Source organism: Triticum urartu, chromosome 7A, assembly GCF_056163025.1.
Source record: "Triticum urartu cultivar PI428250 chromosome 7A, HENAU_Tu73, whole genome shotgun sequence".
Lineage (NCBI taxonomy): Eukaryota > Viridiplantae > Streptophyta > Magnoliopsida > Poales > Poaceae > Triticum > Triticum urartu.
The window spans coordinates 57,829,158-57,846,784 of record NC_141879.1 but is presented as its reverse complement, the minus strand read 5'-3'; the positions used below and the strand labels follow the sequence as shown (position 1 = coordinate 57,846,784).

At 43.4% G+C, this 17,627-nt stretch overlaps 1 protein-coding gene and 1 long non-coding RNA gene across 2 annotated transcripts; both read left to right on the top strand.

Annotated features, from left to right (window-relative positions):
* Window positions 1-4,346: 4,346 nt before the first annotated feature.
* Window positions 4,347-5,015, top strand: LOC147957713 (uncharacterized). The gene is made up of 3 exons (XM_087531832.1): window positions 4,347-4,403; window positions 4,489-4,665; window positions 4,740-5,015. Exons 1-3 carry the CDS (start codon window positions 4,347-4,349, stop codon window positions 5,013-5,015), a joined length of 510 nt encoding a protein of 169 aa, XP_087387958.1.
* An 11,343-nt stretch (window positions 5,016-16,358) lies between these two features.
* Window positions 16,359-17,064, top strand: LOC147957712 (uncharacterized). Its single transcript, XR_015612103.1, has 2 exons — window positions 16,359-16,521; window positions 16,655-17,064. It is a non-coding gene; the product is annotated as an uncharacterized LOC147957712 (long non-coding RNA).
* The last annotated feature ends 563 nt before the right edge of the window (window positions 17,065-17,627 follow it).

Genomic DNA, 17,627 nt, shown 5'->3' with positions numbered 1-17,627 from the left:
GTATGCAAGTTGCGACATGTCTAGCCATTTATCACCTTTTTTACCGGGAAAACTCCAGAAAAAGCGAAATTTGTAGAAAACCAAAATAACTTGGCATGGTTCCTTGAATTGGTCATACAAGCAAATAAAAAAATGATGATCATTTGAGAGATGTTGAGAAACAACATGCTCTCCAATAGAGTCTTTTTGCCTACCCTGACACCCTACGTTGAACATGGTGTTAATTCTACACAGATACAAAAAATGTTTGCGGAAATTCAAAAAAAACGTTTAGTTTTTCGTTTGGAATTTCATATTTGTTATTGTCTTTAAAAAAATGTTCATGTTCATAATTTCAGTCACTCGCTCTTTAAAAAAGAGTTTCGCATTTTGACATTCCGAGCAATTTTGGAAGACACAAACGTTTTATTGAAATTTTTGCACAATTTTAAATTGCGAACAATTGTATTTTATGAACAAAATTTGAAACAATGATCATTTTTTGAAACTTTGAACATTTTTTTATAAGTGCGAGCATATTGTTGAAAATAACAAAAAAGGGAAAACGAAAACATGTAAAAGGAACAAAAAACAAATAGTAAACCGGTCGCTGAGTGATATATTTTCATTTCTATTTTTAAAGTTTATTTTTAATTTTTAACAGATGTTCAGAAATTTCAGAAATGTTCCCGTTCGAAGAAACATTTACTATTGTCAAAAGAAAATCACATGCGAAATTTAAACAAAGATTTAATCTTTTGTAACTTATATGTTCATATAAAGTGTGCTTCAATTAGAGCAACTCCAATGGGGTGACGCGCCGACCCAAACGGACGCGCGTCCGTTTTTCGTCCACGGGCGACCCATTCTGACCCATTTTTTAGCCTGATTTGCGTCGGCGCGGACACGCAACGGACGCGCGCGCTCGCCTACTCCTGTCCCCGGGCCCGATGGTCTGTGGCACATTGGCCTCCTCTCTCATCCCCCCCCCCCCGGCCAACAAGCAACCCTCCTCCGTCACCGACACCGTCGCCCATTTTTGTCGGCGACTCTTCCAGCTGTCGCCGCCTCCACATCCGCCCAGCACGCCGCCCCTGCCCCCAGTCGCCCGCCGCCGCCGTTTTGCCGCCGGGGAGCAAACTAGTTCCCGTCGCCACTTCCCCCACCGCACAGCCGCCCGCAACCAAGAAGACGCCTCGCCGCCCCCGCCACATCCGACCGGCACGCTCGTCGGACGCCGTCACACTCGTCGGACGCCGGCAGGGCAGCTAGCTGGTCTGTGGGCGCCGCGTCTCCCCTCGCCGGCCGTCTCCTTCTTCGACGCCCGCAAGTTGTTCGACAGTTTGCCAAGGTGCGAAAATGGACTCCGCCGACGAGTTCTTTTTCCACAATGTCCTTTGCGACTTCGACGATCCACCTCAACAACCAGCGTCCGTTGTTCCGTGGCTCCATTCCGGGTCACCATCCGGCGTTGAATCGCAACCGAGAGAGCAGACATTTCCTTCTCTGGAAGGACTACTTTGATACAACAAACCCGTTGTTCAAACATCACAAATTCCGCCGCCGGTTCCGTATGAGTAGGCATGTTTTCAACCGTATTAGAGATGGACTGGTCGGCTATGATGACTACTTCGAGTGCAAAGAGGATGCCGTCGGCAAGATTCGTTTCTCCTCTTATCAGAAATGCATTGCCGCCATCCGAATGCTTGCATACGGAGTGCCCGGTGATCTCATTGACGAGTACGTCCGTATGAGCGAGTCTACATGCCTAGAGTCCCTGTATAAGTTATGCAAGGCTGTGGTTGCTATGTTTGGCCCTGAGTACTTGAGAGAGCCAACAGCTGAAGATACAGCCCGTTTGTTGACGATGAATGCCAGCAGGGGCTTCCCGAGGATGCTTGGCAGCATAGACTGCATGCACTGGGAGTGGAAGAACTGCCCTTCTACTTGGCAAGGGCAGTATAAGGGACATTTCAGGTCTTGCACTGTCATACTAGAGGCCGTGCCGTCTCAAGATCTCTGGATCTGGCACTCTTTCTTTGGCATGGCTGGATCACACAATGATATCAACGTGCTTCAGCGCTCGCCAGTGTTTGCTAGGCTTGCCGAAGGCAACAGCCCACCGGTGAACTTTACTGTCAACGGCCACAACCACGACAAAGGGTACTATTGCTTGAGTTTATCCCTCTACATCATGTCATCTTGCCTAATGCGTTACTCTGTTCTTATAAACTTAATATTCTAGATGCATACTGGATAGCGATCGATGTGTGGAGTAATAGTAGTAGATGCAGAATCGTTTCGGTCTACTTGTCGCGGACGTGATGCCTATATACATGATCATGCCTAGATCTTCTCATAATTATGCACTTTTCTATCAATTGCTCGACAGTAATTTGTTCACCCACCGTAATATTTATGCTATCTTGAGAGAAGCCACTAGTGGAACCTATGGCCCCCGGGTCTATCTTTTATCATATAAGTTTCCAATCTATTTTTCTTTGCAATATTCACTTTTCTATCTATATCATAAAAATACCAAAAATATTTATCTTATTATCTCTATCAGATCTCACACTCGTAAGTGACCGTGAAGGGATTGACAACCCTTTTATCGCGTTGGTTGTGAGGTTCTTATTTGTTTGTGTAGGTACGAGGGACATGTGTGTAGTCTCTTACTAGATTAATACCTTGGTTCTCAAAAACTGAGGGAAATACTTACGCTACTTTGCTGCATCACCCTTTCCTCTTCAAGGGAAAACCAACGCAGTGCTCAAGAGGCAGCACCGTGCCTCTTGGAAATGGAAAAAAACGTGTTTTCTGGGTTTTTCCCTTTCGCGAGAGTTAGGGTTTGGCTTCCGTGGGAGGCACGGTTGTGCTTTCGCGAGAGTCACGGCCGTGCCTCCTCGGAAATAGAAAAATGAGTTTTCTCTTTCTTTTTCCTTCTGCGAGAGTCACGGTTTTGCTTCCCAAGAGGCACGGTTGTGATTTTGTGAGAGGAACGGGCGTGCCTCTTTCGGAAAGGGAAAAAACTCATGCTCTCGGTTCGGTTTTTTCCGTCTAGTTTTTTTCATGAAAAAAAGTTCATCAAAACCTATCAACATGGGATTTAGTTTTGAAGATCTCGACGCGAGGAATCCAATGGTGAAAGCAGTTCAAGATTTGGACGCACGGTTTGAGAGATAAAACGTTTTGAATAAACAGATCTACGAAAAAAGGGGAAATTCCCAAGTTGCGACAAGTGGTGCGCTGCATATGCGCCACTTGTCGCAACCAGGGGAGTTGGAGTGATCTTTGCAACAGATACTCCTCAACTGGTGATTTTGAAGAAAATGATTTGTGAAAGGTCACGTTTGTATATCCGTTAAGACAATAGTTGTTCAACAGAAACCCTATTTTTTTAAATCAGGCAGTTGTTCCAAAATCACATTTTTCACTTTCTTTTTTGAACATAGTACAAACGCAAAAGCTAATGCATGCGCGCATGCACTCACCCCTATGAACGCACACGCACATCCTATCCATATATGAGCACCTTTGAGAGAAGGAGCCGGCATATCATCTGGAAATTTGCGAAGTCACCGTAGGCGCTTCGTCATCGACAGGAACACCTCCTCCTATTGAAAGTGCATCGACCGAAATCCTGAAATAAATCTTGAAATAATGCCAGCACCAAGACTTGAACCCTGGTGGGCTGGAGATACCACTGTTCCTCTAACCATCTAACCACATGTTGATTCGCACATTTTTCACTTTCAATAACAATACCATGTGGTGATTTGTAATCTTCAGGTTTTGTCGGGCGTTGGGTAGACCAATGGGTACAACTCCTCCTACTCCGTCTGTCTGGGTGTTATCATGGCACGTATTTGCATGATAAACACATAATACCCACACCGATTCAAATTATTTCAAGTTTTAGGTTTGTCTTGAGTCAAACGTCTTTATGTTTTATAGATCCATGAAAATTCATAATAATGTCTACATTATATCAACTAGCAAAGTGGCCCGCTATTCGCGCGGGCTAGTATTTATTATTGTTTGGTTGCAATAAGTTCATATTTACCAGTTCTTTGGGCTTGTCATGGAGTGGTGATGTTAAGGATATAAGTGTTACCCCTTTATTGTTTCGGGGAAATATCTGGAGGCTATGTTATTGCTCATCTATTTTAGTGGTATGTGCTTGAATCCATGGGTTTGCCTAATGCGGCTGCAGTGATGGGTACATGGTGTGTGCCTGGCTTGACAATCCCGTTGTGGCGTATTAAAGTTTCCTATTTTTAGTATTTAATATTTTCCTAATGCCTTTAGAATATTTATTTATATTTTTAGTATTTATTGTTTGGTCAGGCACGGCGTGGTGAGCGATGTCTACGTCGGGCACGGCGGGGATGTCTTCTACGAGCTCGTCGGTGGCCGACAATGTAAGTTTTAGTGTCGATTTGGGGGAGAGATGGGCATATTGCGGAATTAGGGTTCATCAATTTGGGGTTTTTTTGTTGCTGTTAGGTTGATGGTGTCGGGATAGTTCAGTTTCAATCGGAGTTTTACATCCCCGATCTGACATTTGGTGGCCTTGAGGTTCGCTCGATGCAGCGGTGCCCTGGCCACGGGCCTATTCCTGCTTGTCGTGTCGCCTGGGGAGGAGCAAGCTCCGGCAGAAGGTTTCTTGGCTGCCCTCTTGATGTAAGTGTTTGGCTTTTAAGCTTGATTCAATTCTGCTCTTTCCCCTCTTTCTAATTCGATCATTGATTTTGCAGCTTCCTGATGAATGTGAGTGGGTTGTATGGATTGACCCGCCACCGACCCAACGTGTTGCTCGTGCATTTGAGGAGCTTCATGCAGGATTGGAGAAGAGCTGGCTAAAATCTCATGATTTAGAGAGGAGGGTGATGTATCTAACCGAGAAGAACAAGAAACTGAAGCTGAAGATGAAAAAGAGGAACGAGCTTATGCAAGCATGGGGATTTATCATAGTTCTTGGTATTAGCATTGTGGCCACATTTGTTTCTGGGTGGTCTAATAATCCATACTAAATGGATTTCTCTTTGTAGTGTATGTTGTGATGGAGCTTGGTTTGGGTATGTATTATCACAGAACAATGTTGTGATTTGGGAATGTTGTGATGTTGCTATTTGGAAATGACTCAAGAATCTTGGTTTGATCGATGACTGAAATAGTATAGATTGAAATATTTGAACAAATGATATGTTGTGACAAAATAGGAGCTCACAAAAATATTTGAAAGTAGCATCTCACAAGATAGCCGCTCACAAAAATATTTGAAAGTAGCATCTCACAAGATAGCAGCTAGCATCAGGTTCAAACTAGCAGCTCACAAAATAGCATAAATTCATCATTGCACAAAAGGAGCATTGCACATTCAAGATAGTAGCTCACAAGTTCACCATTACATAAGTTCATAATTTCAGCATCACACACTTAAGATAGCAGCTAACAAGTTCACAAATAGTTGTTAAACAACAAAAACAGCAGTAAATGATTCCAGTCACAGGTCTTTCATCTTCTTGCTCCTGGTGTTGCAAGCAGGGTTAGTTAAGAGCCTTGAACTCCTCCTTGTGGTGACAGTTTTGCTCACTTCTTTGCTTAGCTGGTTGCTTCTAGTTACAGATCCTACTGTAGGATCTGGTGCAAACTTGAGCCTCTTCTTGGCTGGTGACATCCCTCTATCAGCTGCCTTTTTGTAGTTCTTCCTTGGGCTACAATTGAAATGAGAACATTAAATGCAGCAAAAAAGGAAATGAGAACATCAAATGAAGCAAAAATTGAAATGAGAACATCTATAGCAGCTGCACCTTACAGCAGATGACACTGTTGGTGCATCTCTAGCAATTACAGCATCAGGTTCAACCTATATAGCATTTTCAGCATCAGGTTCAACCTCTGTAGCATTTTCAGCATCTGTTTCAACCTCAGTAGCATTTTCAACATATGTTTCAGCATCTAAATGATCATCTGTTGCATTTTCAGCCCCCCAATGCTCTTCTTCCCCGGAAGTTGGGTCAATGGATTCCTTGTAGTGAGTGCCACGATGGCCAAGCCTTCCACACCTGCCACATTTCTTTCTCCTTCCTCCAAGTCCTTTCCCTCATATTTTGCCCTAATTCTTGTCTTCCTAGGTCTACCAGGGGCCCTGTTTTGCAATGGAGCAGACAATTTAAACACAGGGTCCACCACATCCCACTGTTGTTTGCCCTCCATTGCAGGCAAATTTTCAGCATAAGTAGCATTGAATCTAGCAACAGAAAAGTACTCATGTACATACTGATCAATCTCACTTACTGGGCCTCTCATTGAAGTAATAAAATACAAAGCATGTATGCAAGGTTGTCCAATTAACTGCCACTTTCTATAACTGCAAGTCCCAGTGGCCAAATTTACTGGATATCTCCACTCTCTCTTTTCCTTGTCAACTGCTGTGATCTCTGCCTCATATGTGCTTCTCTTCACTATCTCCATACAAGGTCCTTAGATTTTGCATGAAGCATTTTCATGACTTTGGGGATTATGATGTGGCCAATGAATGTAGCAGTTGCAATCTGCTGTCTGAGATCAAACTTCTCCATTATAAATTGTCTTATTTTGTCTAGCAAGTCCACAATGTGTACACCCTTCCATTTTTTTAATCTTTGAATTAAAGGACTCGGCTAGATTGTTATTAACATAATCTACTTTACATACTTCATTGAACAGTGACCTTGCCCATAGCTTGCTATGATGCTCCTCTAAGTACTCCTTCACACCAGCCTTACTGTGCAACTGCCTAAGATGGTAGTTGTGTTTCTTTATGTTGTATGTTAATGAGCAGGGCCATAAATTTTCACCAAAGAATTTTCCTCTAAACTTTTTTGTGAAATTTGCAGCCAAATGCCTCATGCATTCTCTGTGCTCCACACCTTGGAACACATCTTCCACTGCAGTCTCCAGGCCTTTGCATGCATCAGTGTGGATAACAAGACCTGGTGGGTGTCCTATAAGCTCTCTTAAGTTCTGAAAAAACCAAGTCCAACTCTCTATGTTTTCACCCTCTAGAACTCCATATGCAACTAGGAAGATCCAATTACAAGCATCCACAGCACATGCACTAACTAGTTGCCCTCTAAATCTGCCACTTAATGCAGTGGCATCTACTGCAAGATAAGGCCTACATCCATTCAAAAAACCTTGCCAACATGCTTTGAAAGAAACAAATACTCTTCTAAAGCACTCTTTTTGTCTACTCTTCCCATTTAGTTTGTACTGCACAGTGTGTTTATCAATGGTAACTACACTACCGGGAGATTCTTTCTCCACTTCTGCCTTGAAGGTATACAGTAACTAGAAAGAGTCAACCCACTTACCATAGATATTATCAAATGCCATTTGCTTCCCATAGAATACTCTCATGTATGGAACTGCCAGGCCATACTTCTTCTTCAAAATTTTTTGCAATTCTGTTGGTCCCACTTATGAATCCTCTAAAACCCAGGTCTGCACAGCATCAGCAACCCATCTACTCTTAGCTGACTTCAATCTGTTTCTCATGTTCACACTGTGACATGTATGTGCAGTTTTGTTCACCTTAACCTGCATTCATGAAAGTTCAGACACATGTTAGAACCTATGTGCTGCAACAAACAAACAAAATACAGTATCAATGCTGCTAACTACAAATGCAATGTTAGTTGCTATATTTGATACCTGAAACAGTGTGCTATGTCTCATTAAGGAGGCATGCATCCTCCATTGACACCTCTTATAAGCACAATGCACTGTCAACCTAGTACTGTCACTCTTGTCTATCACAAATTCACTTTGAGTCTTTATTGAGAAGGTTGCAAGAGCATTTCTACAGTCTAAAGCACTGGAAAATATTGTTCCCTGTGCCAAAGAAGGATCATCTCTATTGTATTGCACATTTGGTCTTTCCTCATCAGATGTTTCAGAGTGTACCATGTCCCTGTCCTCCTCCTTCTCATCTTCACCTGCCTTAGCAAACATGCCTTCATGGGGTGGAACATAATCTTCCCCCTCATCATCTTTGTCCTTACCCTTCTTCCTTGTTACAAACTGTGGAAACAACTTTTCATCCTCATCATCACTTGGCCAATCATCTGGTAGTCCCTCTTCAGTATAGGGGTCAACTGAATCTCTACTATGAGAGGGACCTGCATTCTTAGGAACTTCTACAGTAGGTGTTCCTGGTGCCTGCATGGAACTGATGCTGCCTCTACTATGAGTTGTTCTTTTCCTGCCCCTTGATTGGCTGGGCCTACCTTTATCTCTAGACCTAGACTGAGATCTTGTTCCTCTGCTCTCTGGCTCTCCTCTCTTCCTTTGTATGACACTGATTTCTAGTTTAGCAGGGAAAGAATCATGTATTGCAACCATGATACCAAGCTCATCATCACACTGGACAGGGACCCAAGCTGTTTTGTTAATGTCCCGGTACCTGAATTCCACTGCATCATATATACCCCATGGATATTGAGCACATATGGCAGATCTAAACTGATTAAAAGTCCATTGATTGTCAGCAACAAAAGGAAAAGAGAATCCTGTATTGGTTGCTTTTGTGCCAGCTCTAGCTAGAAGTGTGGTTTCCATTCTACATTCCATCCCAACTGCTCTATCGAGGTCGATCCTACGATGACCATGGAAAACAGAGATAGATCCCAACGCCATGAGCACGCACTATGAACTAGGTCAACAAATCCCAAATCGAACTACAAATGGCATGAGACTTGGATCTCTTATCAAGTATCACGTCGTCCCTATCCACCATGGAGCGCAGCGCAGTCAGTTCCTCGGCCGCGAGGGCTTCGGATAATGCCTCGAGGGCCAATGCGGCTGTCTTGTTTTCGGCGTGGAGTGTTGTGTCCGGATCGCTAGCGAGAGTGATGATTCCATTGGGCCCGGGCATTTTGAGTTTCATGTACCCGTAATGGGGTATGGCTTGGAAGATTGTGAACGCCTCCCACCCTAGAAGGGCATGGTATCCGCTATTGAACGAGGCCACTTGGAACGTAATCTCTTCGGACCTGTAATTCTCCGGCGTGCCGAACACCACATCTAGTGTGATTTTGCCTGTACAGCGCGCTTCTCGACTGGGGATTATTCCTTTAAAGGTTGTGCTGCTTCGCTCGATGCGGTTCCAGTCTATTTCCATTTTTGAAGGGTTTCCTCATAGATGAGGTTTAATCCGCTGCCGCCGTCCATGAGCACCTTGGTGAGTCGAAAGCCGTCCACGATTGGACTGAGGACCAATGCAGCTGGTGCTCGGGCTGTTCGGAACTTAGGTTCATCACTGGCATTAAAGGTAATAGCCGTGTCACTCCATGGATTTATTGTTGCCACATGGTAGATTTCGGCAAGGCTGCGGAGCGTTCTCTTTCGCCTATTATTTGATGCGAAGGTCTCAAAGACTGATAATACCGTATTGTTATCCCTGGGATGGTGCTCTGTGGCCTCTGGGATGAGAAGATCCTCGCCACTTTTGGCTACCTGCCGGAGTATCCAACATGCTCTAAGGCTATGTGTTGGTGTGGCGCCTTCTGTACTATGAATTTTGCAGGGTCCGTTGAGCCATCCCTCCAGTACGGTTCCATGCCCTGTAGAGAGTTTTTGCTTTTTGGTAGTTGACCCGGGTGTATTGTGATAATGCACCCTTTATTTCGGACTAGGTTTGTATTCAGGGCCGGATTATCCCAAAAGTTTGTTTCGGTTTTCCAGGCACTTTCCATCGCACAGTATTTTCGTACTATGGACGCCAAGTTAGCGAAGCGTGTTATCTCACGGCGATCTATGGCATTAAGGATTCCCTTGTCCGTGCAATTATTGCAGAAAAATAGGATTGCGTCTTCCTCGCGACAGTCCTTAACCTTGTTCATCGCAAGGAGGAATCTGGCCCAATAGTGATGTACTGTTTCCTGGGGCTCTTACCTGATGTGGGAAAGATCGCTTATGTTTGGGTGGGTGGGTGGGTGGAATTGAATCCGAACCCTTACCCGATCTGGGATCCAGGGGTCGAGGAGTTTCTAATTTTGGAAGTTCCGGTTCCGGGGTGTTACCCGATAATCCTGGCCCGCTGCCTGACTCTAAGTTCAGGGATTGGATATTGTCCTCCCGCGAATGGGCATCCGGCTCGGAGAGCTCGGGAATTCGGACATAGTTGGTCCTCAAGATAGAGGAAAGGTCGCCGCATTGTTCCCCCACCACTGCAATATGATGGGTGACCGGTGGAGAGTTAATCTCCCTTTGATCGGGTTTAAGCCCAATCCGATCATAGTCCGTAGCGACTCCCAGGGCGGTGATGCGATCCAAGAGCTCGTTTAAGGAAGCGAGCTCCATTGGATCCATCTGTTCGGCGAGTGCCGATTTGACGTGGAGGCTGTTTTCCATGACCCGAGAAGTCATCGTCGACGCGGCGGCCGAACAGGCGGTCATGATGAAACCGCCTAGCCGGAGAGTTTGGCCAACAGCCAAAGCTCCCCCAACAGTAGTACCGTCTTTAAAGACGAGACGAGACATCCTTCCTTCTGGCGACGGCACAGTGGAACTCTCAATGAAAGCACCAATGTCGGTGTCAAAACCGGCGGATCTCGGGTAGGGGGTCCCGAACTGTGCGTCTAGGCGGATGGTAACAGGAGACAAGGGACACGATGTTTTTACCCAGGTTCGGGCCCTCTCGATGGATGTAAAACCCTACTCCTGCTTGATTAATATTGATGATATGGGTAGTACAAGAGTAGATCTACCACGAGATCAGAGAGGCTAAACCCTAGAAGCTAGCCTATGGTATGATTGTTGTTATTGTGTCCTACGGACTAAACCCTCCGGTTTATATAGACACCGGAGGGGGCTAGGGTTACACAGAGTCGGTTACAAGGAAGGAGATCTACATATCCGTATTGCCAAGCTTGCCTTCCACGCCAAGGAGAGTCCCATCCGGACATGGGACAAAGTCTTCAATCGTGTATCTTCATAGTCCAACAGTCCGGCCAAAGGTTATAGTCCGGCTGTCCGGATACGCCCTAATCCAGGACTCCCTCACTCGTCGTAAGGGGTTACGCCGATGCTAGTTTCCAAACCGACAGAGATGATTGTCGATCTTCGTGTACGTCATGAACGGAGGAGCAGTGAGCTGGATGAGTTCCAAGCAAGATACGAGTGCCGATTCTACTACAGAAGCCGAATACATTCCGGCTTGTGAAGCTGCAAAGGAAGGTGTTTGGATCCGGAACTTTCTAGATGATCTTGGTATTTTCCCAGCCTCGGTAAAACTGTTGGACCTTTATTGTGATAATTCTGGTGCCATCGCACAAGCCAAGGAGCCGAGGAATCATCACAAGGTCAGACACATAGATCGGAAATATCACCTGATACGAACGATCGTAAAGAGTGGTGATGTAGAGTTATGCAAAATTCACACGGATGCAAATGTTGCGGATCCGTTGACTAAGTTGCTTGCACAACCCAAGCATGAGGGGCACGTTAGAGCTATGGGCATTCGATGTCTATTTGATTGACTCTAGTGCAAGTGGGAGACTGTTGGAGATATGCCCTAGAGGCAATCATGTATGATGATATTTCCTATGTGTTTGTGAATAAAGATAGTCCTTGGACATTATCAATGGTGTGTATCAGCAAGTACGTGACTTGTTTGTGGACTATGCATTGTATGATGACTGTCCTAAAAGGTCCCTAGTCAAAAGGGTTGTGTGGACGCGCAGCCAACTAGACTAGCATATGACACGGTCAATGGCTTGGTCTCACTAGCCATGGAGCATTGGATGCTAACCGGATAATATGGACTTGGAAGGATCTGGTCGGATTCGACGTAGTCGGATCCGAGTCGAGATAAGGTCCAAGTCGGACAGACCCAACTATGAGACACAGCGATATGTCATCTGTGAGTCTCTAGTACAACATATGTTCTATGTCCTAAGACCTGAGCTGACGCATTTACTCGGCACGTACTCCGATTTTTGGGGAGCGCACTCACGCGACTGCTGGTAGCGACGACTTCGCCAATGACGACTTCCTCCCTGACCTCGGCATCCTTATCCTCAACGACATGGCCGACAACCTCAACGCCCGCGGTGCTGCTCATGCTGCACCGTATGTGATGCTATCCTTCTTGTTTGAGATCGTGGTAGAATTCATATTTCTAGTATGTGCCCTAGATGTGATATGTTCATCTACTATGCTAGTTCGCATGATTAGTTTAATCTCTGCTAGTGCTATCATGATTTATTTTCTGTTTATTCGGATTAAATCTCGTAGTAATTTGCTCATATTCCCAACACTACATGCTTCTTTTCTCCTGATGATTAATATATGTTGATGACCTTTGGTCGAGTAGGATATTGACCTCCTTCACTGTCACTCTCAAATAATACTCCTGTTTTTGTATATGTGTTAAGACGAGAGTTGTTCAACAGAAATCCTATTTTTATTTCAGGCAGTTGTTCCAAAATCAGACTTTTCACTTTCAGTAACAATACCATGTAGTGATTTATAAAATTCAAGTTTGTGTCGAGCGTTGGGTAGACCAATGAGTACAACTCCTCCTACTTCTGGGTGTTATGATCGCACGTATTTGCATCATGAACGCATAATACCCGCACCGTTTCAAATTGTTTGAAGTTTTAGGTTTGTCCTGAGTCAAATGTTTTTTCCTAATAATAAAGCAGCTATCGCTTCTGGTCATATGTCATCGTAATTGCCCTCAAAATTGTCATAAATTACCCACTATGCCACCCATAAGTGAAGAAAAAACAATTCATTTTTTCTTGAAATCATCCCGGTGCATGTACTGCACTATCCCACCTAGTGGTCGTCGAAACTGAACAGAGAGCAGGCATACGCTGCTGTATGCTTCTTTCTTCCTGATGAATAATGATATGTTGATGACCTTTGGTCGAGTAGGATATTGACCTCCTTCACTGCCACTCTCAAATAACACTCCTGTTTTTGTATATGCGTTGAGACGAGATCATGATAGTTGTTCAACAGAATCCTATTTTTATCTCAGACAATTGTTCCAAAATCACTTTTTTTTCACTTTCAGTAACAATACCATGTGGTGATTTATATTCTTCTAGTTTGTGTCGAGCGTTGGGTAGACGAATGAGTACAACTCCTCCTACTCCGTCTTTCCGGGTGTTATGATCACACGTATTTGCATCTAAACACATAATACCTGCACCATTTTAAATTATTTGAAGTTTTAGGTTTTCCTTGAGTCAAACGTTTTTATGTTTCATAGATCCATGAATATTCATGATAAAGTCTACACTATATCAATTATATATGGTATAAAAACATATTTTGTAATGATTTCTTTTTTGCGGAGAAATATTTTATAATGATACTAGCACGCAGCGACGCGGCAAGGGTGAAAATACCACATTCATGGCTGGTTGAAAGGTTACAGGTGCAGCCGTGAGACCAAATGGTATATTGCCTTGAATTCAAAGTTTCTGTGGTGAGTGCGGAATGCTGTCTTTGGACTTTGGTTCATCTCCTGCAGCAATTTGTATCTCATGGTACCCCGGGCACAAATCTAACTTGGTATAGAATGTTGGGCCGTCCAATTCGTCCAGCAGTTTGTCAACAATCGACATGGGAAATTTGTCTTTCACTGTCACTGCCTTCAGTTGCCTATTGTCGACGCAAATCGCCAGGTGTTATCTTTCTTGCGCACCAACAACACAGGCAAAGTGCGAACCAACATGTGATTGGATGGTTAAGAGGACAGTGATATCCCTAGCCCATCAGGGTTATCCTAGACTTGACATGGGTGCTCGCATTTTTTGTATTTATTTCAGGCCTTCCGACGATGTGCATTCAGTGAAAAAAGATGTTCCATCTACTATGAAGGCGTCTATGGCGACTTCGTCAATCCCAAGATGGTTTGACGGCTCAGTCTCTCATACGTGCTCACAGAGCTAGGGTGTGCATGCGTGCGTTCATTGTGATGAGTGTATGTGCGTATGTATGAGAGTCTATGTATGTAATATGTTAAAAAAACGGCACAGGCAAAGCAAACGGGTTGTGACTGCATTGAATGATCCCTTGTTCTAGCATTGCTCGTACTTGTTTTTTGATTTTATCTTTCTGCTGTGAAGTGTAGCGATAAGGCTTCACCGACATTGCACGCACACCTGCAATAAGTTGATATGATGGTCGTCATCTCGCCGTGGTGGAAGGTCTTGTGTTGTTCGAAAGCATCTATATTTTTGTCGAGAACATGCTGAATTTGAACCAGCAACGTACAATGACTAGAAACCGGGGCAGGAAGTGGGAGGAGAAGAAGAATAAGCGAGAAGGTGCGACAGCCAAGATGACAGAGAGGTTCGAAGACATCATGCCGAAGGAAGAGACACATGCATCAAATGCATTGACGTGAAAGAGGAAAAGAAGACCGAGAGGTTTGACAAGTTCATCATTGTGCAAGAGAAGTTGGCCAAGCTCCAAGAGAAGAAGGTTGAGCTCACGACCGCTTTGGAGGACAACAAGATTTTTGACCATGAAGATGTTGGACTTGTATCCCGATGCGGTGAAGATCGTGCAAGCCTACTATGCTATAATGTTCAAGCGCTTGGCGGCCGATTTGGAGGAGTCTACCATACAGCAAAGGATTTGGCACAGACAGCTGGTTTGGGAGACAAAAAATGAGGTTTTCTGCACGGACAGCCAAACTTGCAAGTTTAACATTTGACACATCCGAAGTGTTTTGATTATAATTGCATATATTTGCACTTCATATTAAATTGCTACATTGATCTATATATGCGTGTCAAACTAAGGAGGCCGGACCTTGGACAGACATTTGATGCACAAGGTTGGATGGCTAGCTCTATTAGCGTTGTCTGCGGGCACATCCGAATGTGTTGGCAAATATTTAGGATGTCTGTTTTGAGGAACAGGTGTCGAAGATACATGAATGGTTGTAGATCCTGTTATCGAGAGACCAATTGTGCCGTACCGCTTCCCTAAAGAAAATGTACCGTACCACTAGCTACCCATTGCATGCTCCGAGATATATGCGTGCCACGCTTCCTGTGCATTGGGTTGGCGTGAGGTGTGTGGTTTGTTGGTTGGGAGTGTGATGAGAGGCTTCCGGGGGCCCGAAAAGGCTCCGCGACGTGATGTCACAATATTGGTGGGGTGATGGCAAACACACCGGAAAAAGATGCATTGTATATCATGGTGAAAATGCACATTCCAAAAATGAGTAGTGGTATGGGGTTCAGAGATATGCTCCCTCCGTTTCTTTTTACTCTGCATATAAGGTTTGATCAAAGTCAAGCTTGGTAAAGTTTGACTAACTTTATATTAAAAAATATAAACATTGACAATATGAAATCAATATTATCAGATGCACAACAAAATGTATTTTCATACTGTATAGTTTTAGTATTATAGATGTTCATATTTTTTCATATAAATTTGGTCAAACTTTATGTAGTTTGACTTTGATCAAATCTTATATGTGAAGTAAAAAGAAATGGGGGGAGTACATTGCCTCAACCTTGCTCTGCTTGCTGAACGGGCGTGGTGATTAATCGAGAACGTAGATTCTCTTTGTGCTATAGTGCTACGAGAAAGATAGTACCCTTCTGGAGACCCTTTGAATGCAGAGGCGAAAAAGGTAGCTCCTATACACGGCAGAGCATATGTGAAGGGATCAAAACTGTCAAAAAAGTCATATGTTGGCGTGTCTATGATAGTAACAGTATAGACATGTGGAAGGATGAGTGGATCCCTCATGGTCCTTCGAGAAGAACTATAATTGATCCTCGAAGGTGAATGAACATTGTTGCATCATGAACAGTTGGGTGTTTGCCTTAGCATGTGTTAAACGCCGTTGTGCACCAACGTTCAAATGTTCTGATGCTTTGATTTCCCTGACAAAAAGCGTAAATGTAATTTCCACAGTATACACATTTCATTTTGGCAAACAATGAATTCATACTTTTTTGGGAACACTATAAATGCATACATTATTATTATCTATATATAGGTGTGCATATATAGAGTATTATGCATATTCTGGTGACCACATAAAGGCCTTCCTTGATTACTTGCAATTTTATTCAAACAAATAATTATTTGTTACTCCTTGTGTGGAAAACTACTAATTTAGTACTCTAACTACAAGTACGGATATGCTGTCGATAAAAATACATGATTGCCACCCTTAATTACATTACACCTTTCTTTTTGAGAAGTACTCCATCTGTAAAAATATAAGAGCGTTTAGTCTTATATTTCTTTACGGAGGGAGTACTTATTACATTCCATCTAAAGCCTCGAACTAAATTGTTTCCAAAAATAGCATGCCCGTTCTTTGCATTATAAACAACCATGCGAAGGCAGGTAGCTCGTCCGGCAACCACTAGCTGAATAATACACATCCCAGCAGTCTGTAACCTTCGCTAGGTCTCTCAGCACTCCCCAAACAAGCTCGCGAAGTCAGGATGAGGCCGTTCTACACGATGCTACTAGCCCTCGCCATTGTGGTGCTCTGTTCAGGTATGCATATCCACTCACCGACTCACGTTGGCATATCTACGTGCGTTATTAGTTTCAACTTTTCAAGTAACACAAACTGGAGTAATATATATGCCTCGCGCTAACTTCTCTGTGTGCGCTGTTCGATCTGTAGATGTGGTGACAAAGGTGGTGACGGCTAACGGCGGTGGCGCCACTGCGACGGTGACCCCCATGGACTGCAAGGTGCTCCCGACCATCCCCGGCATATGCAATCCTGACAAGTGCATGGAGTACTGCCAGCACCGCATCAGCGGCACCTCGGTGGGCGAGTGCGTTTCCGACGGATGCCAGTGCACGTACTGCGGTATCCCACCTAGTGGTCGTCGGAACTGAACGGAGAGCAGGCAAACGCTGCTGCATGCTTCTTTTTCCTGATGAATAATGATAATATGTTGATGACGTTTGGTCGAGTAGGATATTGACCTCCTTAATTGTCACTCTCAAATAATGCTCGTGTTTTTATATATTTTATATCGCAAAAAGAAATACAAGCAATGGCAGGATTCATGTGATAAAGAAAGAGCCAACCTGAATTGATGTTATTAAATACCTCTATCGCACGTTTCTCCTTTCTTCCTTTCTTTTTCTTTTTTCTTTTTTCCTATTTCCTTTTCTTTTCTCGTTTTTTCAAACAGTTTTTTTTCGGGTTTTATTTTTCTTTTTTTTTTCCTTTTTCTTTTGAAATGTGCAAACTTTTTCAATTTCGCTTTTTCTAAAAATCAATAAACTTATTTTAATTTTGTGAATATTTTCTCAAAATTGGTTAATTTTTTTAAATTTGTGATCTTCTTATCAATATTGATGAACTTTTTTTCTAAATCGATGAGCCTTTTTAAAAATGTATGAATTTTTTCAAAGTTGATGAACTTTGCTTTTCAAAATCGATGGACTTTTTCAAAATCGATAAACTTTTTCCAAATCCTTGGACATTTTTTCCAAAATCCGTGAATTTTTTTCTATTCATGGTATTTTTCAATTTGTGAACATTTTACAAATCCACAAACTTTTTTTCAAATCCATGAACTTTTCCGAAAAGATGAACCACTTGTCGAAAGTCAACGGTTAATGGTCAACTTGTTGAACCA

What these genes read in the sequence shown, in the direction of transcription:
- LOC147957713 (XM_087531832.1), top strand. Translation starts at nt 4,347, where the DNA reads ATGTCTACGTCGGGCACGGCGGGGATGTCTTCTACGAGCTCGTCGGTG. An exon ending in GCTCGTCGGTGGCCGACAAT is followed by an intron (nt 4,404 to 4,488) that starts GTAAGTTTTAGT and finishes TGTTGCTGTTAG; the next exon opens with GTTGATGGTGTCGGGATAGT. An exon ending in TTCTTGGCTGCCCTCTTGAT is followed by an intron (nt 4,666 to 4,739) that starts GTAAGTGTTTGG and finishes TTGATTTTGCAG; the next exon opens with CTTCCTGATGAATGTGAGTG.